This window comes from Chanodichthys erythropterus, chromosome 20 (genome assembly GCF_024489055.1).
Source record: "Chanodichthys erythropterus isolate Z2021 chromosome 20, ASM2448905v1, whole genome shotgun sequence".
Classification (NCBI taxonomy): domain Eukaryota; kingdom Metazoa; phylum Chordata; class Actinopteri; order Cypriniformes; family Xenocyprididae; genus Chanodichthys; species Chanodichthys erythropterus.
In genome coordinates this window covers 39,037,476-39,062,346 of record NC_090240.1, presented here as the reverse complement: position 1 = coordinate 39,062,346, position 24,871 = coordinate 39,037,476, and the positions used below count along the sequence as shown (strand labels likewise).

At 44.7% G+C, this 24,871-nt stretch overlaps 1 protein-coding gene across 3 annotated transcripts; it reads left to right on the top strand.

Annotated features, from left to right (window-relative positions):
- Nucleotides 1-3,376: 3,376 nt before the first annotated feature.
- Nucleotides 3,377-24,868, top strand: corin (corin, serine peptidase). 3 transcript variants are annotated; one of them, XM_067372368.1, is made up of 23 exons: nucleotides 3,377-3,496; nucleotides 3,627-3,740; nucleotides 3,899-4,046; nucleotides 5,751-6,017; nucleotides 12,131-12,341; nucleotides 13,377-13,561; nucleotides 13,657-13,770; nucleotides 14,301-14,408; nucleotides 15,427-15,537; nucleotides 15,618-15,740; nucleotides 15,842-15,949; nucleotides 18,320-18,551; nucleotides 18,837-18,982; nucleotides 19,151-19,258; nucleotides 19,342-19,455; nucleotides 19,533-19,643; nucleotides 19,760-19,877; nucleotides 20,275-20,403; nucleotides 20,805-20,854; nucleotides 20,943-21,117; nucleotides 21,668-21,939; nucleotides 22,555-22,688; nucleotides 23,195-24,868. In XM_067372368.1, the coding sequence occupies exons 3-23, from the start codon at nucleotides 3,926-3,928 to the stop codon at nucleotides 23,375-23,377; spliced, it is 3,120 nt and encodes a 1,039-aa protein (XP_067228469.1). In that variant the 5' UTR covers nucleotides 3,377-3,496; nucleotides 3,627-3,740; nucleotides 3,899-3,925; the 3' UTR covers nucleotides 23,378-24,868. The 3 variants fall into 3 exon arrangements, with proteins under 3 accessions (XP_067228469.1, XP_067228468.1, XP_067228470.1); XM_067372367.1 differs by having other exon boundaries at nucleotides 3,627-3,737; nucleotides 3,898-4,046; nucleotides 23,195-24,867; XM_067372369.1 differs by lacking the exon at nucleotides 15,842-15,949 and having other exon boundaries at nucleotides 3,627-3,737; nucleotides 3,898-4,046; nucleotides 23,195-24,867.
- Nucleotides 24,869-24,871: the final 3 nt, after the last annotated feature.

Sequence of the window (24,871 nt, the reverse complement as noted above, 5' to 3'; positions counted from 1 at the left end):
CGAGACAAACTTTAAGTTGGCTTGAAAAAGACGGTCCAGAAAGTTTGAAGCAGTTTTAAAAGTTTTCAGTTTGAAAGTTTCAGTTTTAGTTTAGTAATTTTGATAGAGTACTAGGGTGCTCTGGGTGGTTGCTGAGGTGTTGCTATGCGGTTGCTAAGGTACTCAGGGTAGTTGCTATGGTGTTGCTATGTGGTTGCTAGGGTGTTGCTATGTGGTTGCTAGGGTACACGGGATGGTTGATAGGGTGTTGTTAGATTTAGTTTGATAGATTTAGTTTGATATATTTACATAGATAGATAGATAGATTAGATGAGTTTATGAGTTTCAATGGATTAGAAATAGTACATAGAATGGCAGTTGAGTCTAATTGAGTTTTTGAGTCTAATGGGCTTCCGTAGTTTCAATTTTAATTTTGACAGTTGGAATTTGAAAGTCTTGGCTCATTTGAACATTCCGTCAATGAAAGTCAATGAGATTTTTTGGAGTTTTAACAGTCTTTTTTAGGAAAACCGTAAGTCGGATCAGTTAGAAAAGATATAGCCCACTAAGTCAGAACAGTCTGAAGATCTGACCCAAGTTTGGAGTTTGTAGAGTTAAAGCTCTAGGAGGAGTTAGAGTTGGAAATTTTAGTCTCAGAAGAAAATAGCATAACAGAAAGTTGGCTTTTTCAAGCCAAATTAAATAAAGCATATCAATTCTTCAAAAAGAACACAAAGAATGACCTTCTCAGCTGCCATAGTTGCAACTCTTGCGTCATCAGAACAGGGTGTTCAACGCACCACTGTTTCCATTTACAAAACGTTTTGCCTGGGTCCTAAAGGAGACCCGATTCCTGGGGGGACGGACCAGTCTTAATTATTCATGAATGGAACAGTCTTATTTCTCTCGTGAGTGCTTCAATAAGGACCCAAGATTTTCTTCAAAAAGTTGTTTCAAACAATGATGGTGAGTTCAGTTAGTTTCTCAGTAATTCACTGTTCTGAATGCAGTAAATGCAAATATAATCCAGTTTATTACCAGCACCCCATCATCTGTGTTGTTTACATTCTTAACCGTAGGACTGAATCCCGTTCTGTGTGACTTTCCCTCTCCACATCGTAACTCCCACCCGCCGTTTCTCCCTGTGCGTCATCACCTTTCCTTCAGGCTTGAGTCTGATCCGGTAACACTCCCTCCTTTCCTCTTTCTCTTCCAACATTTCTACTGCCAAGATCACATTATCACACAAACGTACACCTCTTAACTCACCTTCTCCAGATCGTGTCCCCTAAACTAACACTGGGATTGGACAGTGCAGTAGTTCACGACTATAAACCTGTCTATCTCCCTGCTTTCTTTTCCGTCCCTCAAACTGCCTTCAGTCGACGCTCTGCATGCCTTCCACGGGACGACCTGAAGGACGGCAACCATTCAGGCTTCAGAAGCGAGCTGGAGACCACTGACCTGACCCTGAATCATCAGAACCGTCTTCATTGGGCTCATGAAAATCAGACCTGTCGTATCTGATAATGCTGCTCAGCTCCTGCTCCAGGGACGTGTCCTCTCAAACACCCGACTGTACAGAAGATCCAGACACAGCAGGTGCAGTCTGTTGTCTTGGGATCTGCTTCTCTGACCTCAACACCGTCCTTCAGACTCGCACGGTCTGTGGTTAATGAAGGAGCGACGGTGCTGTCGAAACACTGTTGGAGTGAACACCCTAACAATACACAAATCAGTAGTATTTCTTAACATGTCTTTGTTGAGGGATATGACTCCATGAGGAAACTCCTGCTGCAGGATCAGTTTCCCAAAGCCCACAGATGCTCGATTGGATTGAGATCTGGGGAATCTGGAGGTCAAGTCAACACCTCAAACTCGTTGTTGTGCTCCTCAAACTATTCCTGAACCATTTGTGCTTTGTGTCAGGAGCATTATCCTGCTGAAAGAGCCACAGCCACCAGGGAAGACCGTTTCCATGAAAGGCTGTACAAGGTCTCAACAATGCTTAGGTAGGTGGTACGTGTCACAGTAACATCCACATGGATGGCAGGACCCAAGGTTTCCCAGCAGAACATTGCCCAAAGAATCACACTGCCTCCGCCGGCTCGCCTTCTTCCCATAGTGCATCCTGGTGCCATGTGTTCCCCAGGTAAGAGACGCACCCGGCCATCCACGATCAGACCAGGCCACCTTCTTCCATTGCTCCGTGGTCCAGTTCTGATGCTCACGTGTCACTGTTGGCTCTTCCGGCGGTGGACAGGTCAGCATGGGCATATGCAGCTCCATACGCAAGAAACTGATGCTCTGTGTGTTCTGACACCTTCCTATCAGAACCAGCATTAACTTCTGGAGCAGTTTGATCTACAGGAGCTCGTCTGTTGGATCGGACCACACGGGTCAGCCTTCATTGACCCTGTCTCCGGTTCACCACTGCTCCTTCCTTGGAGCACTTTTGATAGATTCTGACCACTGCAGACCGGGAACACCCCACAGGAGCTGCAGTTCTGGAGATGCTCTGATCCAGTCGTCTAGCATCACAATCTGGCTCTTGTCGAACTCGCTCAAATGTCTCCTGCTTCTAACACATCAGCTTTGAGGACAAAATGTTCACTTGCTGCCTAATATATCCACCACTAACAGATGATCAGTGTTGTTCACTTCACCTGTCAGGGTCATGATGTTCTTCCTGATCGGTGTAGACAAACACATTAAATGAAATCGGAATTGCATCGAATCATTAAACTCGTCTCAATGCCTAAAGATATGCAGAAATCCCAGTTCAGTGGAAGGATTTCTTGACTTTAATTTGTTCATTATTTACACATGAGGAACATCTCCATCGGTTTGAACTGCAGTTCAAGAACTTATAAAGTATAAACTAGAGGAGCACACAAAGCTAGAGCAGATCTGAATGCAGAAAGAAGAGAACCATTTTCATATAATAAATTATAACGTTTTCTCTTGATGGAGTTTAACTAGAATCAGCTTGTTTCATTAGTTTAGTTTTGCATGTGACTTTGAGGAACTGATCCTGGAGCAGCAGTGGATTGAGCTGAGCTCATAAATCATGTGTAGTTTGGAGGAAAATGTAAATTGAGAGATGATTTTGTAGATCTGTTTACTGAAGGATCTCTTGCTTTGATCTTTTCTCTCTAATGTAGCTACTATAAATAAATCCTCTAGTGGACGATAGAGTTCGACAAATAAAATGTTGTTAGTTCCTGACCTCCAGTGAATGTTTAAATGTTTGTTTTAGTCGAGGTTTAAAGGTCTGAGTTTGATTCATTCAAGCCTGTCGAAACGAACCGCTTCTCTCTCTCTCTCTCTCTCTCTCTCTCTCTCTCTCTCTCTCACACACACACACACACACACACACACACAGATATAAATGAGCGCGCGGGTCTCGCTCGTCAGTGTGGCGCGGGTCGCGCGCAGACACGCTCGTGTTCAGTTACAGTTTCACGCGCAATAACAGAACAAAGTGTGCGATGGACCCGACTCCAGTGAACTTTCAGTAAGTATTCAGTGTGTGTGTGTGTGTGTGTGTGAGAGAGAGTTGAACTCGCGCAGTTTCTCTCTTCCTTTCCGCTCCTATAAATAACATACTGCTGTGTGTGTGTGTGTGTCGGATTCTTCTGTTCAAGCTGGAAACTCTGAAGCGAAAATACCCGTGTATAAATAGCCTCTGATGCTCCTGATCTCCAGTGAACTGCTGCCGTTACCGGAGGAGCGTCACAGCGCGAGCTGATTCACCGGTGAGGCGCGCGCACGCGATCAAACTTCTATTTCTATTCATTATTGTGACTGTTGTTAAAAGAACATTGCAGTTATTATTTACTTTAATATTAGCTATTGTTGTGACTGAATATCTGCAACTTGGATTCTGTTATCAGAAATCTGTGTGTGTGTCCTCAGGTGTGTGTGTGTGTGTGATGAGCTGATCATGGGTGAAGCGTTCACACACACGCAGCTCTGCGGGAAACATCTGCGTCTGCTGCTCTTCATCCTGCTGCCGTGTGTGTGCGTCCTGATCTGTGTGTGTGTGCTGCTGCTGACGCTCACAGGTAACACACTCACTCTCTCTCACACACACTCTCACACACACACTGTCAGTCTGCTCATCACAGAGTGATGAGATAAACAAGTGTTAAAAAACAACTGTGACACACACACTTACATTATGCGTGTCATAGCACACACACACACACACACACACACCTGCTGTCTCTCTGTACAGGCTAGTGTGTGTTTGATCATTAGAGCTGTTATGTCATTTGTCGTGTATCTGTGATTTTCAGGCTGTTTATGTCTAATTTTGTCTCCTGCCAAATGAGTCACAGCATGATATTCACAGAAAGAGTCTCTGAACGACAGGAATCTGCGTCTGTGTGACACGTGTGTGTGTGTGTGTGTGTGTGTGTGTGTGTGTGTGTGTGACGTGTTTAGGACCAAATGTCCTATATATTATTGTGAAATACTTTCACTACCCACTAGTGAGACATTGACTGGTCATCACCAGTTTTAAATCAGCCAAAAGAGGTTTTTATTTAAATATAGTGATGGTCACATGACTCTGTGATGGGCAGGTTTAGGAGGAAGGGTTGGGTCAGGTGATAGAAAATATCATTGACCTGATATAAAATCAGTGGAAGTCTATGCAATGTCCTCACTAAGATAGCAAAACAAACCTGTGTGTGTGTGTGTGTGTGTGTTTGTTTGCTTCTCATAAAATGTAAAGCATTTGTAGTCTCATCAGCTCAAGGTCAAAAGGTCAGTCTGGACAGACACCCACACACACATGACATCTGGATGACTCTCATCCCACCGGCTCCGTGTCTTCGTCCTCTCTCTCTCTCTTTCTGTCTGCTCTTTGTTTATTGGCCGAGAGTCTCTTCGGTGGGACGTGATCAAAGCTGTGAAACGGAGACACTCGTCCTGTCCGGACGTCCTGCTGTGTCACGAGTCTGATTTTGCACCGTCACAGCGGCTGGTGTCTGTCTCTCTCTCTCCGTCCGTCTGTCTGTCACACAGAACGAGTGATTCATATTAAGTAGACAGTGTGTTCAGAGGACCAGGAGTGTGTGACCGCATCAGATCCAGCCCTGCTCCTGGAGATCCTGTGCTGACCGGGATCAGTGTGTTTGATCAGCAGGTTCAGAGCTGGATGGAGGTGAACAGGAGCTCAGGCTCCTCTAGATTCATTCAGCTACGGCAGAACCCTGAGACACAAAAGAAGATTGTTTTTTGTCCATATAATGAAGGTCAATGTTGTTTCTTCTAAATATGTTTAGCTGAATAAAGTAAGTCAGAGTAAATGATGACAGACTTTCATTTTTGGGAGAACGATTCCTTTATTGTCTGTTTGACGTGACGATTCTCATGCATGCGGTGAAATCTTTTCCGGATGAGGGTCCGGTGCAGTTTGTTCATGCATGGCCTGAAAACGATCCGGTCTGCGCTGCGGAAGCGACACACTGTTGATCATGATTAGTTTATTATGGTGTGTCTGTCTCGGCAGAAGTGTGAAGCAGTATTGGTGTGTTGACAGATCAGAGCAAAGTAAAACCATGTGAAAAGAGCTGCTGCCGTTCGGATTCCCAGAAGAATTTGCGTGTGTGTGTGTGTGTGTGTGTGTGTATAAATATCCTCACTACCTCAGCTGTCGCTGGTTTTATATTTAATCTGTCCCACCGTCCAGCAGCAGACCTAGTCTTAGTGTGTGTGCATTTCTTTCTTTTATCCACTGTTTTTTTTTCATGTTTGTCCAGGTTTATTTGGGAATGGCCTGCTGGATGCCGGAGCTCCCGTCTCCATAGCAACGCTCACACCGCTGACCGATGGCCCCGTTAACAGCACTGACCCCGGCCCAATGGCATCCGATAACAAAACGGTCCCGACCCACGCTCCTCCACACTGGATGCCTCGTGCCGACGGCTCTTCATCCTCCTCCTCTTCATCAGCGGGTCCCACCGCTGCCGCCTCGCTGGATTGGTGGATGTCCGTTTCCACAGCGACGAGCATGAGTGCAGAGGCTGGTACGATTGTGGAAGGGTTAAATTAATATTTCACTAAAATTGAGCATGTGCTGCCGTGTTGTTTATGATTGTTCTCTCCAAACAGTCTGGAAACACTTTCAAGCTACAGTGGGTACGGAAAGTATTCAGACCCCCTTACATTTTTCACTCTTTGTTATATTGCAGCCATTTGCTAAAATCAATCAAGTTCATTTTTTTTCCTCATTAATGTACACCCAGCACCTCATATTGACAGAAAAACACAGAATTGTTGACATTTTTGCAGATTTATTAAAAAAGAAAAACTGAAATATCACATGGTCCTAAGTATTCAGACCCTTCATATATTTAACTCAGGTGCTGTCCATTTCTTCTGATCATCCTTGAGGTTCTACAGCTTCATTTGAGTCCAGCTGTGTTTGATTATACTGATTGGACTTGATTAGGAAAGCCACCCACCTGTCTATATAAGACCTTACAGCTCACAGTGCATGTCAGAGCAAATGAGAATCATGAGGTCAAAGGAACTGCCTGAAGAGCTCAGAGACAGAATTGTGGCAAGGCACAGATCTGGCCAAGGTTACAAAAACATTTCTGCTGCACTTAAGGTTTCTAAGAGCACAGTGGCCTCCACAATCCTTAAATGGAAGACGTTTGGGACAACCAGAACCCTTCCTAGAGCTGGCCGTCCGGCCAAACTGAGCTATCGGGGGAGAAGAGCCTTGGTGAGAGAGGTAAAGAAGAACCCAAAGATCACTGTGGCTGAGCTCCAGAGAAGCAGTCAGGAGATGGGAGGAAGTTGTAGAAAGTCAACCATCACTGCAGCCCTCCACCAGTCGGAGCTTTATGGCAGAGTGGCCCGACGGAAGCCTCTCCTCAGTGCAAGACACATGAAAGCCCGCCTGAAGGACTCCAAGATGGTGAGAAATAAGATTCTCTGGTCTGATAAGACCAAGATAGAACTTTTTGGCCTTAATTCTAAGCGGTATGTGTGGAAAAAAACAGGCACTGCTCATCACCTGTCCAATACAGTCCCAACAGTGAAGCATGGTGGTGGCAGCATCATGCTGTGGGGGTGTTTTTCAGCTGCAGGGACAGGACGACTGGTTGCAATCGAGGGAAAGATGAATGCGGCCAAGTACAGGGATATCCTGGACGAAAACCTTCTCCAGAGTGCTCAGGACCTCAGACTGGGCCGAAGGTTTACCTTCCAACAAGACAATGACCCTAAGCACACAGCTAAAATAATGAAGGAGTGGCTTCACAACAACTCCGTGACTGTTCTTGAACGGCCCAGCCAGAGCCCTGACTTAAACCCAATTGAGCATCTCTGGAGAGACCTAAAAATGGCTGTCCACCAACATTTACCATCCAACCTGACAGAACTGGAGAGGATCTGCAAGGAGGAATGGCAGAGGATCCCCAAATCCAGGTGTGAAAAACTTGTTGCATCTTTCCCAAAAAGTCTCATGGCTGTATTAGATCAAAAGGGTGCTTCTACTAAATACTGAGCAAAGGGTCTGAATACTTAGGACCATGTGATATTTCAGTTTTTCTTTTTAAAAGATAAACATAGATTTTAAGAAAAATAAGCAGCCATGTGAGCGTAATCCATACGACCCCAGCAGACAGATCAGTGTCTTCATTGTTTAAAATATCAAGTTTACAGTATTTGTGTTTTTCTCACACACACCTATCTTTTGGCTCTGGGGTCGTGTGGATTACGCCTTACTTCGCGTCAACATTTGGGACTTGCATTACATTGACTCACAGAGATGGATTATTTTTCTAAAAATATTTGTGTTCATCTGAAGAATATATAATATTTGGTCATTTTTAGATGAACTATCCCTTTAAATGTCACAAGCTTCAGTTCATATTTTATCATCTGCTTTGTCCTTCTGTCTCTGTCTCTCTCTTTAGCCCTTTTATGTCAAACATCTCGCGTCTTTTGTCCTCTACAGACCAGCTGCTAATCTAATTTAACACAGATTTCACTGAGTCTCTCTCTCTCTCTCTGTCCATTTGTGTGTGTGAGACAGACAGACTGTTTTAGTGTCTTTAGTGAAGGTTCTGTCCCAAAAGTCATCTGTGAGTGTGTGTCCTCTTGTGATGACCTCTACAGGAGCTTTTATTTGTGTCTGTCTCCTCCAAACAGTCTAATGATTAATCATCTTTCCTGAGGTCTGTGTGTGTGTGTGTGTGTGTGTGTGTGTGTGTGTGTGTGTGAGGGCTGTTCCTCTTGTCTTTCTGACTTTGACTTGAGCACCAGAATCACAATTACAATCAGTGACTCTTAGGGAGTGTGCGCACACACACACACACACACACACACACACACACACACACACACACACACACACACACACACACACTCTTTCTTTTCTATAGATGTAATGGTTTTTATGTTGTACAGACCATATTTTCTCTCCCCCTACACTACCCCTACCCCTAAACCTAACCATCACAGAACACTGTGCACACTTTTACTTTCTCACAAAAACATTATTCTGTGTGATTTATAAGCCTTTTGAAAAGTGGGGACATGGGTATGACATAGGTATTACAAGGAGAGGGTGATTTATGAGGACATTACCCATGTCATTACACACATTCGTGTCCTTATATTTCACAAAAACATGCACGCACACACACACACACACACACACACACAATCAGGTACACACACACACACATGCATGCATACTCACACACACACACACACACACTTTCTTTTCTATAGATGTAATGGTTTTTATACTGTACAAACTGTACATTCTCTCCCCTTACACTAACCCTACCCCTAACCCTACCCATCACAGGAAACTGTCTGCTATTTTAGATGTAAAAAAAAAATCAATCTGTATGATATATAAGCTTATTTCCTCATGGGGACCAAAAAATGTCCCTACAAGGTCAAAATTGACTGGTATTACTATACTTCTGGGAATATTTTGCCCTCATAATGTAGGGAATACCATGACCACACACAACACACACTCACACTTACACACACACACACACACACACTCACATATATGATCTAAGCTGTCGACACGACAGATCTCGTCACAGTTGTTGCATCCAACGATGTGAATAGAGGCCTCGAAGGATCCTCGAAGGACAGGGCTGGCCTCGGGTGTTGCTCGTATACTGGCTAGATGTTGTTTTTTTTAAGGTATTGAGCTTTCGGCTTCTTCGTTTGTAATGGCAGTATGGCACTGTGTGTCGCCATGATGTCCCGTCTGCAACCATCTCTTCAAGGTCATTTGGGTCAATGTTGCATAGTTTCAAATTGGCTTTGAGGCCATCCTTGTAACGCTTGAGTTGCCCTCCTTGAGAGCGTATGCTGCTCTGGAGCTAGCCATAGAAAACCTGCTTTGGCGTGAATCTGTCATGCATACAACAAGTGCAGACCAGCGAAACTGAGCAACGAGCTGGAATACTAGTGATACCTCAGGTCTGGAGTACCTTAGTATTTGGGACCTCATCCTGCCATTTGATGTGCAGCACAACGGAGCCAGCGCTTATGGAACTGATCGAGTTTGGCAATCTGCTGGTGATAAATGGTCCAGGCCTCAGATCCATACAACAGAACTGTGAGGATGACTGCCTCATATACTGCTACCTTTGTGTCCAGCCGGATGCCGTGCTCATCCCATATTCTCTTGGAGAGACAACCGAAAGCAACACTAGCTTTTGTGGGCACTGATGTGCTACCAAGGTAATTATTGGTGGATTGGAGTTTAACTTGAAGCATGACTTCTGTCTTCTTTTAGACTGACATTGAGCCCAAACCGGGAAACTTCAGTTCTGAAACGATCGCATAGTGATTGAGCTTTGGTAAGGTCGCGCACCATCAGTGCGCAGTCATCTGCATACAAGAGGTCACACAGAATGTGTCTTTGTGCAAGCCTGAAGCCTGCGTAGATTGAAGACACCACCATCTGTACAGAAATGGATTGGAATGCCCATGTTACAGTCCTTAAAAGCCACAGACAGCATCATGGAAAAAAAAGATGCTGAATAACAGTGGGTCGAGCACCCAGCCCTGTTTAGTGCCATTGGAGGTGCCAAATGGATTAGACAGCTCGCCATCATCCAGCACCTGACCAAACATACCATCATGAAATGAACGGACTATGTTAACAAATTTCTCTGTGCATCCAATCTTACGCAGAATAAGCCAGAGCCCAGTGCGAGAAACTGAGTCAAAGGCTTCCGTGAAGATCACTGTGTTGTTCTCTGCATTGCTCTTGAATCTGTCTAGCAGTAAACGCCATGTCCATAGTGTCATGGCCTGCACGAAATCCACACTGACCTTCTGGGATGATGTCGCTGTTGTAATTGTGTTGTTGGAGCCAGTTCAGCAGAATACGTACCAACACTTTGGCTACAGTGTTGTGCAGCAAGATGGCGTGATGGTTATCGCAGCAGGCTCTGTCCCCCTTGCGCTTATATATGTGAGCAATCAGAGCATCTTTAAAGTCTTGAGATACAGCTTCCTCATTCCATATTTTGGAGAAGACAGGGTCTAGCTTCTTTCAGCACCTCACCTGGAATGCCATCAGAACCCGGGGCTTTACCAGAGGGCATCTGCTTAATGGCATGCGCAACTTCTTCCCGAGATGGAATATGGTCCAGGTCTGAGGCCGTTGGCCACTGCGCTATGTCGCTAACCACTGATTCATCAAAAGTGGCTGACTGGTTCAATACCAATTGAAAATGATCGACCCTGCATCTGAAGATCTCAGCCTTGTCAGAATGTTCCATAAAGGTATGTCTTTAGACCGTGGTAGAATACCTTCATATCATATCGGTCTGCAGCAGACTGAAGTTCCTCAGCTTTTGACAGCCACTATCTGTTCTTCATTTCACACAGGCGGGTCTGTGGTGCATTTCTTCCCCGAGTATATGCTAACTTCTTCACAGTGCTGGATTTATCAAATGATCCATGCCAAGTGAGCTGTATGCATGGTGTTCAACAGGGCTTCCACTTCAACATCCTGATCGCCAAACCAGTCCTCATGTTTGGGTGTGGTGAAGCCGAGGCCTTCAGCAGCTGTGCTGTACATGATATCCCTGAGTTTGGACCATATCTCCTCAACATAGATGCCAGCTTGATTTCTCAAGGTGCTGAGAGAGTCTGACAGAAGTTAATATGGCATGAGTCAACACGAACCTAAGAGCCAAAAGTCGAAAGCATTTGATGTCGACGTGATGAAGTTAGGTCCAGAGACATCACACTATGCAGCAGTCAGTGGTCAGACCAACAGCTTGTACCGCACATGGCTTGAGTTATATGGACCTCCCTAAAATGTTCCCGCCAGGTGATGATGCAATCCAACACATGCCAGTGCTTTGAACAAGGATGTGATCACCAGCTCATGTTGAGCACATATCTCCAGCAGCAGAGTGCTGTCTGTGTTCTTGTTTCCCATTGAGTGTTGACTCAAGACTTTCAGCCAAGCAACAATGTCACGTCTCACATGCATATTAAAGTCTCCCAAGAGGAAGAGCCAGTGTTTTTGAGGCACTGAACGTAAGGTAGTGTTAAGGTGTTCATAGAAAGACTCCTTCTGGTCATCACATAGGCAATAATCAAGACCGCTGTTCTTGAGCGTCAGCTGCAAGGTCATCAGCCTTGGCGACAGGCCACGCGGCTGCACTTCTAGGAGTGGTAGCAATGATGTCTTCACAGCGAATCCAATTCCAGGCTGCCTTAGCTTCTGCTCAGTGCAGAAGAATGTATAGTCAGCATTGATTTCTGTGAGTTTGGTGAGAGCAGCAATGTCTATTCTGTATCTCGCCAGTTCACGGGCAATGATTGCAGTTCTCCGTTCGTGATGATCAACAGAGTCCAAAAGTGTGTGCACATTCCAAGAGGCAACATGCAAGCTAGAGTAGGCAGTCCCCTACTTAACCTTTCTCTTCCTCACCACGCTGAGGTGTGGATCCCATACTCACACACGGACACAAACACACACTCTTACAAACACACATGTCTGGTTTACATAGTATAGTTTATCTCCATAGTCGTAATGGTTTGAAAGCTCACCTGCTTTAAACTGACCACTGAAATCACTCCTTGCTCAACGCATCAACCAATCACATTTCACTTTTGTTTGTAACAGGTTCCTGCTCTGACATCACAGAGAGTCAGTGTCACATGCTGCCGTACAATCAGAGCGGTGTGTTGCCGGGGACGACGGTTGTCAAGAGCAGCGAGCTGCAGATGTTCCTGAAGTTTTTCAGCTATCTGAGTCGGCTGTCCTGTTACAGACACATCATGCTGTTTGGATGCTCCATCGCACTCCCACAATGCATCAGCCACGGAGATCGCAGGTCTGTGACATGCATCAAAATACAGTGTGATCGCGTTCTTCCTCTGTGTTCAGGTTCAGTATCCGCAAATTAAACGGAGAAAGTGTGAAGTGCAATATGGCAGAATAAGTCCTGCCTTCTAAATAAAAGAGCCAATGGCCAAAATTTTTTATTTTATAGAAAAAAATATATTTTACTAAATAAATTGGACTGAAAATCAAAGCCGTATGTCTAACCAAGTTGTGTTCCAAATTTGAAGTTGATATCACAAAAATTTTACCCTTTTCATTGTAACGCAATGTCCGATTTCAAAACTATGATAGAAACACATTTACTGAACAAATCCCTCAAAACCTCATGTGACTTTGCCTCAGCAGAGGCTAACTGGATATCCAGCGGACCAATCGGATCGCAGCAACTCAAATGTTGGTTTGGTGGTTCTGAAACGCCCTAGTCAAAGTCTGTCATAAGAATGATTTGGTTTAATTCCCTCCAGAAGCGTCTCACACGATTGTGTTCCCAAACACCAGCATCCGAACGCAAGAGAACAAGACAGCATTTATTGTGTTTCGTCTGACGCTCTGAGATGAAACTTATTCATGATGGAGGAAAAAAGAGTCAGATTGCAGCAACTTCCTTTTTTATTACTGATATTTTGAGCCAATTTCCCAGAAAGTGACGATTTTGTTCTCTTAACAAATACTAGTGGCACATCCTAATTTGCGCTCTATTCTATATAGTATAAATCGTGTGAGTAGTGAGTCCACACTGAATAACAAAAGTACACTTCAGATACCCGGATGATGCACTTAATTAACTGAAAAAATACATTGTGAAATGTTGGACACTTCATGCACTTGACTGTCGCAGCTCTAATTTCGCAGCGGAGGGGGAGGGGCTAACAGTCTCTGATGGTGAATGACAAAATAACCTTATGAAATTCACTACATAGATCACAAGTACAATATAAGTGTATAGTGTGTCATTGGGGGCGCTGTGTTACTGTAAGATAAACTGGCTGTTTCTGTTTCTGATGAACGGACGCTGGTGTTGCAGGACACTGGTGCTGCCGTGTCAGTCGTTCTGTGAGGCGGCTCGGGAAGGCTGTGAACCCGTGCTGCAGATGTTCAACGCATCCTGGCCGGACTTCCTGCGCTGCTCTCAGTTTAGCAATAACACGGGAACTGCAGCTGAAAACACGCCGCTCTGCTACATGCCACGACAGGCCAGAGGCAAACTCTGTGAGTCAGGACACGGGGCTTTCTTCACGTACTGGAGTTGCATTTGGAATGAATGAAGTTCTGATGGTTTGTCTTTTTGTGATTTTTGTCTTAAGCTGTGTGTGGAGGAAGTGATCACTTTCTGTGTGCGACTGGAATATGTGTACCTCTCAAACTAGTGTGCAACGGATACAACGACTGCGACGACTGGAGCGATGAGGCCGATTGCAGTAAGTGGGTGCTTTTCCTTTCTTATTATTAGTGCTCCCTTTCCTTGTGTCTTCAGCCCCTTAAAATATGAGAAAATGATGAGGAAGAGAAGGAAAACTGGGAATGTTCTTGATCACTCGAGTGTCACTTCAAAGTGTCATCATCTGCGCTTAAAGGATCTGTTGTTAAAGTTTAGTTATTTAAGAAATTAATATTAAATATTGCCTAATCAAGAAACCTCATTATGTATTTTATAAATGCATGATTACCTGAAAAGGTAATACTGTTGTGACAGATGTGAAGGGGAGGGGAATTCACATGTGAGTCAGGTTTTACACACACCTGCTCTGGACGCTTCCTCACTCCTCGTTCCCTTTGAGATACTCTTCAAGATGTTTGACTTTGATCGGTTTTCAGGTCTCCACGAAATGAGGAGGCATCTGTTTGAGTTTTGAGAATGTGTTTGTGCCAAACTGTGTTCACCAGCGATGCATCACATGTTGCTGTAATGAGATCTGACTGTGATCTTCTGGTTCTGTCGTTTGTCCAGCTTGTGCAGATGGTCAGTTTTCGTGTGCTACTGGTCGCTGTGTCAGTTCTGATCTTCTGTGTGACGGCTACGATGACTGTGGCGATCTGAGCGACGAGCAGAACTGTGGTGAGTACATTTGCTATGCTTCATTTGGGTTCACAATTGAGATCAGGTCAGTTCATAACAGGAGAATCCACTCTCATTGTGCACATGTTCAGTACGAGGACTGACGGGAGCTAATCCAACAATCTGAAGAGCTTCATATGCCTCGTTTGTGTGCATGACAGAGTAGCAGCAATCACAGCTAGGGCTGTCAAACTGAACATGTTAATGCGTGTGCTTAATGGCGACGCAACACTCAGATCGTTGAAGTTGGTAGAAGATGTTTTGAGAAACATTGAGCAGGGACCGTTTTGAATGATTGTCAGAGAGATGGTGGAGGGCAGAAGCTAATGTCTGTGAGGAGTTTGTGCTGCTCTGATCAGCTGTGTCTGATGAAGATTTGACTCTGAACTTCAAGGCCCCGATATACTCATGGAAAAGTTCCTTTTCATTCTTCTCTTGGGGGTAACAAGAAGTTTGAAATGCCTTTGCAGTGATATACTGTTAGGGAACATCGCGATGCCACCCACGTTTGAATGAATATGTAAATAAACACACCACAAAAATGAAGATGACCTGCGGAGATCTTACCTCAAACAGATGAAATGAGTCTGAGAAGAGTTCCATGTGAAAGAAGGCGGAGCCTCAGGCCACACCTCCTATGACATTATCATCATGGACTAATGGTAGTACGAAATGTGTTTTGCAGCTGGAGTGAACTTTTCCTGAGAGTTCGCTTTGGCAAACCATTTCGAACTCCCAAAACGAACTGCGGTATAAAGGCCCTGATCAGGGCCTTTATACCTCAAAGAAGGCGGAGCCTCAGAGCCACACCCACCTATTACATCACGGCACAGAGTGAACTTTTCCGGAAAGCTTTGACAAGCTTCTTGCGAACTCCACACCGGTGTGTTCTTCGATTTCGCTCGAAGTGTATTGGGTTAAAAGTTCTACTTCCAAATAAAGCATAAAGAATTTCTGCGCATGTGTTTTACTTACTTGAGTCCATTGGTCTTCACTGAAGTGTTTTCCTCTGCTGCAGCGTGTGACGGAGCTGAAGAGCATCGCTGTGGAGAAGGACGCTGTATTCCTAGAGACTGGCTCTGTGACGGAGACCACGACTGCCTGGACAAAAGCGACGAGCTGAACTGCTGTGAGCCGCTGCACACTGCCTTCTCTGTACTGTGTGTTTGTGTGACCCTGCAGTGCATTAAGGTGTGTGTCTGTGTGTAGCGTGTAAGTCCCAGGGTTTGGTGGAGTGCAGGAATAAGCAGTGTATTCCCAGTGCCTTTCGCTGCGATGGTGAAGATGACTGTAAAGATGGCAGTGATGAAGAGAACTGCACACAACAACAGAGTGAGTGCACACACACACACACACACACACACACACACACACACACACACACACACACACACACTCTCTCTCTCTCACACACTGATGGCTCTGTCTCTCAGCTCAGGGTTTGTGTCCACCTGGTCAGTCCGGTTGTACTTCCACCTCCTGCTCCTCTGGCTGTCATGGAAACACGTCATGTGACCTGCGCAACACTGGCAACAACTGCAGTGAGTGAAACTGACCTCTGACCTACGACCTCTGGCCACACACAGAGCACTGCAGAGTTTCCCATGTTTTACTCCTATTTTTTACTCTAGATTTAGCATCAGTTAGTTTAGCCAAATGGCAAAAATCGTGGGTTTAAGCGACCTGATTGGATAGTTTTAATGCAGTGGTCTCAAACTGCCGGCCCGCGGCCCATTTACGGCCCGCCCTGCCCTTCCATCCGGCCCGCAACTGATCTCAAAAATAAAACAAAATCCGGCCCGCTAAATTTTTATTATTATTCTTTGTCTGATATTCAAAGAAAAAGTCGCCGTTCTAAGGGGCATTGACATATAACGTCACGTTCTCCTTCTTTCCAATGCGCTCTCGCTCCAGTGGCGTCTGTCGTTGCTATGCAACCATGAGCAGCGCTCTCTACCGCGTCGCTTCTATTATGAGCGCTCTTGCCTAAATCACAGTAAAAGCACTCGACTTTAAGTCACGAGCGTCGATTTAAACCACCGAAACGCGTCCGATGCAACCATTAAACGTTACCGATGTTCAAACGGCATCTTGGACAAACGTGTCTCAGCTGTGTGAGCACAAGCGCTGCAGGTGTCTGTCAAGAAACAGAAGAGTGTATAAATGTTTTCAGGGATTGTATTTGTTCAGTACAGTGTTGTTCAGTGCAAGATTTTAATGCATTAGGCTAACATAAAGTAAGGGAAAATACTTCCACTAAATGTTTAAAACTAATAATGTATGTAACAATGAGAGATTTTTATTTTTTGGCAAAATAAAGTTGATATATATATATATATATATAGCTCCAGTTTTTTGTTTATTTCTGACCCCTCCAGGAGTCCATGCCACAAGTGTTGGTTTTGTTCCTAAATTACTTTTTTTTTTTTTATTCCATGCACCTTGTTGGATGTGAGAAGTTGCACCATTGCAATTAATAGTATTATATTAGTAATATTATATAATTATTACACTCTGTAACAATAAGAGAGACACTGCTGTTTACATTTAGTATGGTAAATAAATATTTATATAGCTATGCTATAAATATTTTTAGTAGGCCTAATGAAATTTGAAGGAAAGGAAAGGAAATTTTCTGAAATGTTGCGCTTTCTTGCGCTTGAATGTTAATATGGCCCTCCTATGAGGTGTCAATCACAGAAATGGCTCCCCGCCAATCTGAGTTTGAGACCCCTGTTTTAATGTGTGGTAACAACACACTTTAACCCTTTCACGCATAGAGGTCAGTACAGTGGACAGCTGTTAAAAAGCCGTTTTCTTCCGTGTGCTTGGATTTTGATGGCATAGTTGCACATCAGCCTCTACGGTGGACACTAGTGCATACACTGCCACCAAGTGGCAAGACTTTGTATGTGGATTTTTTTCTCCAAACCAAGATGGCCGACGGCCAGTCAGAAATGCCAAGTTGCTCCGGATTATCCATTTATTCCTTCTATCCTAGGAGACTCTTGCAGGTAAAAAGAATGTTGTAACATCAAGTAACATCTTAGGAGTCATATCATTGTTAAATTTTCCAAGTATTGATTTTAGATTGGGAGGAAATTCTGATTAATCATCTGTCCATTAAATTGGACATCATGCATCACTAGCTACAATTTCAGCTACAATTTCAGCTACAATTCATACATGCGTACATACATACCGTGACTGTTGTTCTTGAAAATACTTCATCTGCAGAAACATGTTTTTTTTGGCTGTAAATAAATGTGTGTTTATTATTAATCTGATTGTGTAATGTATGTTATGTTTGTTACTTGTAATGCGTTACTTTACCCGTTATATCAGAAAAGTAATCTGGTTATGTAATGCATGTTATTTTTATTTCAGTCTGAGGTTTTCTCAGAGAAGAGCTATGATAGAAATGTGTCCATCTTGAACAATCAGGATTATCAGCTAATAAGGGTAAATCGACATACTGTGGTAGGCTGGAGGGAGCGTGAGCGTTGTGTTTCCTCAGAGCTGTACCTTCTCCAGATCTTTCATGGAATCACGTCTTCATGTTCTGATATCAAAGACACATGAAGTTCAACTTGTATGAAGTTCTTCGCTGTCTGTTGATTGAACAAACTCAATTGCGTTTGCAATAATTGAAACTGTGTTATATTTTTTTATATATATGTTACAGTTGTCACATGATCATATTCATTGTTTTGTTAAATACGCACAGTTATTACTGTATTATGTTTAATACAGTATCTCTTTGTTTAAAACATAACTGCATACTGTCCTCTCAAGTGGACAACTGAAGATCTCTAAGAGCATCCTGACTATGGTTATCATAATTCATGCATGACAGGGTTGATGTTTGTGTTCTGATGATCTTTGACATGTGATGATCGTGTGTTTTCCAGGTGGCTGCGAGCCCATCTCTGTGGAGATCTGCATGAATCTGCCCTATAACTCCACCAGATTCCCCAACTATCTGGGTCATCAGTCTCAGAAGGAGACGTCAGTCAGCTGGGAGTCGTCGCTCTTTCCTGCACTAGTTCAGACAAACTGCTACAAATATCTCATGTTCTTCGCATGTACGGTGCTTGTGCCAATGTGTGACCCTTTAACACAGCAGAGAGTGCCGCCCTGCAGGTTAGTGTGTGTGTGTGTGTGTGTGTGTGTATGTGTGTGTGTGTGTGTGTATACACCTTTATGATTACATATAATGACACTGATGACTGTGTGTGTGTATGTGTGTGTGTGTGTGTGTGTGTGTGTGTGTGTGTGTGTGTGTGTGTGTGTGTGTATGTATGTGTATGTGTGTATACACCTTTATGATTACATATAATGACACTGATGACTGTGTGTGTGTATGTGTGTGTGTGTGTATGTGTGTGTGTGTGTGTGTGTGTGTGTGTGTGTGTGTGTGTGTATCAGGTCTCTGTGTAGGAATTCAAAGGAGCGTTGTGAGTCAGTGCTAGGAATTGTGGGATTGCAGTGGCCTGAGGATACAGATTGTGCTCAGTTTCCAGAGGAAGGTCAAGCAAACAGTTCCTGTTTACTTCCTGACCCGGATGTGAACGGTCAGTGCAGAGACACTCGCAAACTAAAGCAACTTTCATGTTTTCATTTGTTTGGACTGAACTGAGCTGAACGTGTTTTCCTAAAGCACACGAAAACAAAACGCAAATGAAGAGCTTTCTATAACTTGAAAACGTGTGTGTGTGTGTGTGTGTGTGTGTGTGTGTTAGAGTGCTCTCCCAGTCACTTTAAGTGTCGCTCGGGACGATGCGTCCTCTCATCCAAGCGCTGTGATGGACACACAGACTGTGATGACGACAGCGATGAGGAAACATGCGGTGAGTGAAAACACACTCACATGACGTGATAAACACACTCAAACACACAACACGTGTGAAGACTCCTGCGTCTCTGTCACTAGGCTGTGTGGAGCGGGGCTTGTGGGAATGTCCCGGAGACAAAACCTGCATCCATCAAAACATGATCTGTGACGGGTTTCCTGACTGCAGCCAACAGGAAGACGAGAAGAACTGCTGTGAGTGACACACACACTCAGTTTAGTGCGCTGGAGTGTGTGTGCGCACGCTCTCATGTGTGCGTTTGTGTTTTCAGCCGCGTGCAGCAGTCATGAGCTGGAGTGTAACAATCATCAGTGTGTTCACCGATCGCTGTGGTGTGACGGCAGGAGACACTGCTCTGACAGCTCAGACGAGTGGAACTGCGGTAAGAGACTCTGTCCATCAGCTGAACCTCTTCCTCTTCAAACCCTTCCTCTGTCCATATTCTTCTGAACATATTATCAGGTGTACGAGAAGCGCTGATGTTGTGTTTGCCTCTAGTGTCTCTGTCTGACGAGGGTTTGGTGCTGGTGTATAAGGCCGGGTTGGAGTATCAGGTGTGTGCGGATGGATGGAGCTCAAACCTCAGCAGCATCACATGTACACAGATGGGTTTAGGGTAAGGTCAGTACACAGACACACGCGCACCAAACACACTCACTGCGAGAGATGTAAATTACACCGAATGTGTACAAAGTAAGCAGATCTTACTGCCTTTTTCCCACGCTCTCTTCAGAAAACCACTCCTGCTCTTGAGCCGAATGCTGCTGAACTCCAGAACCCTGATCTAATGTGTGTTGAAGTCTTGAAGAACTTTCTCCATCTGATATTAACCTCCTTAATAGTGTTACTGTTGCCTTGATTTTGTTATGAGGGAAATTGTGGCTGCCAGTTTCTCCTGTACAAAGAATATTTGCCAGTTAGTTGTTCAAAATTACAGCGAGTATGTGCAGGTTTGATTATAGAGTCCAAAATGTCTTCACTATTTAAAAATGTGTGTGTGTGTGTGTGTGTAGTTCCCCTCTCTCTGCAGACGCAGTGCTGGACGGGTCGTCTGCTGCGGGACGGAGGCGCTGGCTGCATGTCGACCCTGAATGGAGTCCACAGAACATGTTTCCTCTACAGGGCCTGCTGGAAAAACGAGGGTGTGTGTGTGTGTGTGTGTGTGTGCGTGAGACCTAGCTGTGCATCTGGGGGCAAAATGACTAAATGAAATGTTCCCTACATCTGACTAAACTCTTTTCAGTGACTCTTTCTAAAGGGATTATTGGTCATAAGGAGACTAAAGAATGATGTCATGAAAGTTGAATTTTAGGCTTTTGCTTGTAATTCTCAATCACTTCATGAAAGAACAGCCGGTTTAGAGACTGACTTCACTGAACACACACACACACTCACACACACACTCACACACACACTCACACACACACACACACACACACACACACACGACAGCCACAACACAACACACTACTTGTAGAATGGGTTTGACACTTGATCCATCAGAAACGCGTGTCACTCTTATCAACATCACTTCCTTCTGCAGGCAGAGCTGTCCATCATACAAGAAGATCTCACTGCAGTGTACAAGAGACGGTAAGTATGACTGACTGACACACACACACACGTGTCTACCGGCCGTAAGATGCTGTTTCATCATTCATTTTCATCACTCTGTTTTCAGAATGTGGCCGCCGCCCTGCTGCGCGGATGGTGAAGAGGATTCTGGGAGGCCGCACGAGTCGCCCGGGCCGGTGGCCGTGGCAGTGCTCACTGCAGAGTGATCCCAGCGGACACATCTGTGGCTGTGTGCTCATCGGGAACAAGTGGGCTCTTACTGTAGCTCACTGCTTTGAGGGGTGGGAGAACACACACACACACACACACACACACACACACACACACACACACACATACACACACACACACACACATACACACACACACACCACACACACACACACAGCAGTGCCAGTCCTAGACTTCTGGCGCCATCTAGTGTCAGAAACACTATAACACACTAAAGGAAACTAAAGCATGAAATAATTTGCTCAAGAAAATGCATCAATAATTGTCTAAACATGCACACTTTAGACTAACGGCCATTGTTTTTAAAGCCCTGACAGGATTCACATGACCGCTTGCATGACTGAACAGGAATGCGTTTATTTCTTAAACGTTTAAACACATATAAAAATGTTGTGATTATTAATGCGTACTGACAAAATCTGGAGATCTGGACTTCATTGCATGGTGTGTTAAGACAAAATAAGAATTTAAATTGATAGAAAAATGCATACCTTCTCTGATAACTGATTAACTGTCCAACATTAACACTGTTATTTTCCTGTTCATTACTATATGAGTAAATGTGACTGACTAGTCCTGATCTGTTGCTCCCGTGTGCAGGCGTGAGAGCGCAGACGTGTGGAAGGTGGTTCTTGGGATTAATAATCTGGATCATCCTTCTCCACACATGCAAACGCGGCGAGTCAGAAGCATCATCGTTCACTCGCGCTACAATCGCGCGGTCGTGGACTATGACATCAGCGTGGTGGAGCTGGAGTCGGAGGTGCAGGTGACCAGTTACGTGCGTCCCGTCTGTCTGCCGCGCCGCGGACAGCTGCCCAAAGCCGACCAGTACTGCCACATCACGGGCTGGGGACACGTGGGGAACAGAAGTGAGTGAAGATCAAACGCTTCTCAAACAAGAACAAATGTAGGGCGGGGCTTGATTCTGCCTGTGGGGAATTGATTGGATGGTTGTGGTTTGCTATTGCTGGATCTCATGTGAGTGACAGGTTGCCCCGCATGATGTAATAAACAAGCACAAACTCAGTAATGCCCTGTGTCTGATGATGAGAAACTGGACTTGAGTAATCGGAGTATGGTGAGACGTGAGCAGAAGCTCTGAGATCGGACGGTTCACACAAACATTTGCTTCCCATGGTGCCGCTCAGACCTGTGGAGCACAGAAGACGTCTCAGTGTTTTATTTGTCAATCAGAATCAGCACCAGTTTGTTTTGGACTCTGGTGACGTCCAGTGATAATACCGGGCTAAACGCTCTTCGGAAAATCTTCTTGTTCCACAGAAGGAAGAGACTCATACAGGTCTGGATGACATGAGGGCGAGTAACTGATGACAGAACGATCAGTTACGGGTGAACGCTCACTTTTTCAGTGACTAGATTTATTTTATGATTTAGTAATGTAGGCAGATCAGCTGCGCTAGTTGTCCTGTGTTGTTGTTGTTGTTGTTGTTGTTGTTGATGTACGTTCATATCTTCTGCCGCAGTGCCGTTTAAGCTGCAGGAGGGAGAGGTGAGGATCATCTCCGTCTCTCAGTGTCAGTCTTACTTCGACATGAAGACCATCACGTCACGGATGCTCTGCGCCGGATACGAGGCGGGAACCATCGACTCCTGCATGGTGAGTCGTCACGGTGACATCATGACTGGGTGTGTGTGTGTGTCGTCATGGTGACACTATGACTGTTTGTGTGTCGTCACAGTGACATCATGAGTGTGTGTGTTGTCATGGTAACATCATGACAGAGTGACATCATCAGTGTGCGTCGTCACAGCGACATTATATGTGTGTGTGTGTGTGTGTATGTGTGTGTGTGTGTATCGTCATGGTGACATCATGAGTGTGTGTGTGTGTGTGTTGTCATGGTGACATGACTGGGTGTGTCTGTGTGTTGTGGTGACATCATGACAGAGTGACATCATCAGTGTGTGTGTCGTCACGGTGACATTGTGTGTGTGTGTGTCGTCACGGTGACATTATATGTGTGTGTGTGTTGTCACGGTGACATTATGATGGTGTGTGTGTGTTGTCACGGTGACATTGTGTGTGTGTGTGTCGTCACGGTGACATTATATGTGTGTGTGTGTGTTGTCACGGTGACATTATGATGGTGTGTGTGTGTCCAGGGTGACAGCGGCGGTCCGCTGGTCTGTGAGGAGGACGACGGCCGCTGGTCTCTGTACGGTTTGACCTCCTGGGGCTCCGTGTGTTTCTCTAAGGTCCTGGGCCCCGGCGTCTACGCCAATGTGACTCACTTCACTGAGTGGATCGAGAGACAGATTTACCTGCGTACGTTTAGCCTGCTGTAGGTGAACACACACACACACACACACACACACACACACACACACGCACAGCTGGAGACGGACCGTGAACCTGCTACACTGATCATTCCACGTGTGAGTGTGTGCCACTCGTTTTGGACTGTATGACAAGCACGTCTCATGCTACAAGCTTCACACGTCCTCATGTTACCGTGGCAGTAACGACTCACGCACTCAAGGGGGCGACAGTTTCCTTCAGACGTCTGTCATTAAACCAGATGTGTTCCTATTCAGGCAGCTGCTATAAACATGTCGACAGTTCAACCACATTCTCTTCCAGTGTTGCTCTGCGTTGACTGCTGAAAGAGAAACTGACCGAGAGCGTTTGAGCTAATGCATCAGCGCCCGTTACATGCTTGAGAACATGAACTCAAGCTGCAGTGGGCGTTTGAGACGCAACATGAATGTCAGCGAGCTTCACGTTCAGGCCTGTATGATCTGTCACGTTATCCAGAATCTCCCGTATAAACACCACAGACTGATACACGGACAGTGCGTGTGTGTGTGTGTGTGTTTGGTCTGTTTCACACATCCTGTATCTGCAGCACATCAGCAGACACACGTTTGCTTTCACACTGACACATTTCTGTTGTTACTACATTTATAAACAGCCATAATGAAATATATATTGATAATTGTTATAACTTTGATTGTCCTGAAATCAGTTTACATGATAGATGAACAGCCTTCCTGTAGCTCAAACAGTAGAGCACTGTTTCTCGCAACGCAAAGGTCATGGGTTCGATTCCCAGGGGAAGCAAGAGCTGAAAGAAACGTGCAGCTTGAATCCAATCGAAGTCGCTTAAAGCGTTTGCCAAATGCAGAAATGTAAATGTTAATCTATCAATAATCTACCCGAGAGTCAAAGCGCAGCTGTGAACTGAGTAGAGTTTGTGTCTGTAGACGTCTAGTGTTTTCACTCTGGTGTTTTATCATGCTTCATAAAGCCCTATTGTGTAGATAAACAGGTCCATTTTCAGCGTGTTTTCTGTGGCGCGGCTCAAACAGGCTTGTGTGTGTTAATACTGCCACTGAAACGAATACGTGCTGCTGGTGCGAGATGTGCGAAACAGGCTTCACGATTTCACATCAGGTCAAAGGGCTCCTGCTGCTCACCTTCCTTTCCTCTGCATTTTCTCTGCTGCTATTGGTTGGTTCTGGAAATGGGCAGGACCTTCAAAAACCTCTCAACCAATGATCTTCTATGTTGGTTTGTGTAGTTAAGGACATCAGTGTGTTTTCAGTGTGTTAAACGTGTTTGTCGTAGTAATATTCTCTTCACTGTGTCACAGAGCTTCTGCCTTTTAGTGCAACATTCCGTCGGTTTTCATTTTTAAAGAATATTTTTCTACTGATTTTGTGCACATAAAGCAGTAAATCTGAACTCTGATGTACTATGTTTTTAATGCTCTGTAAATACAGTTCACGTTTGTGTAAAAATGTGCATTAAAGATTTATATCCGTTACATTAACTTGAGA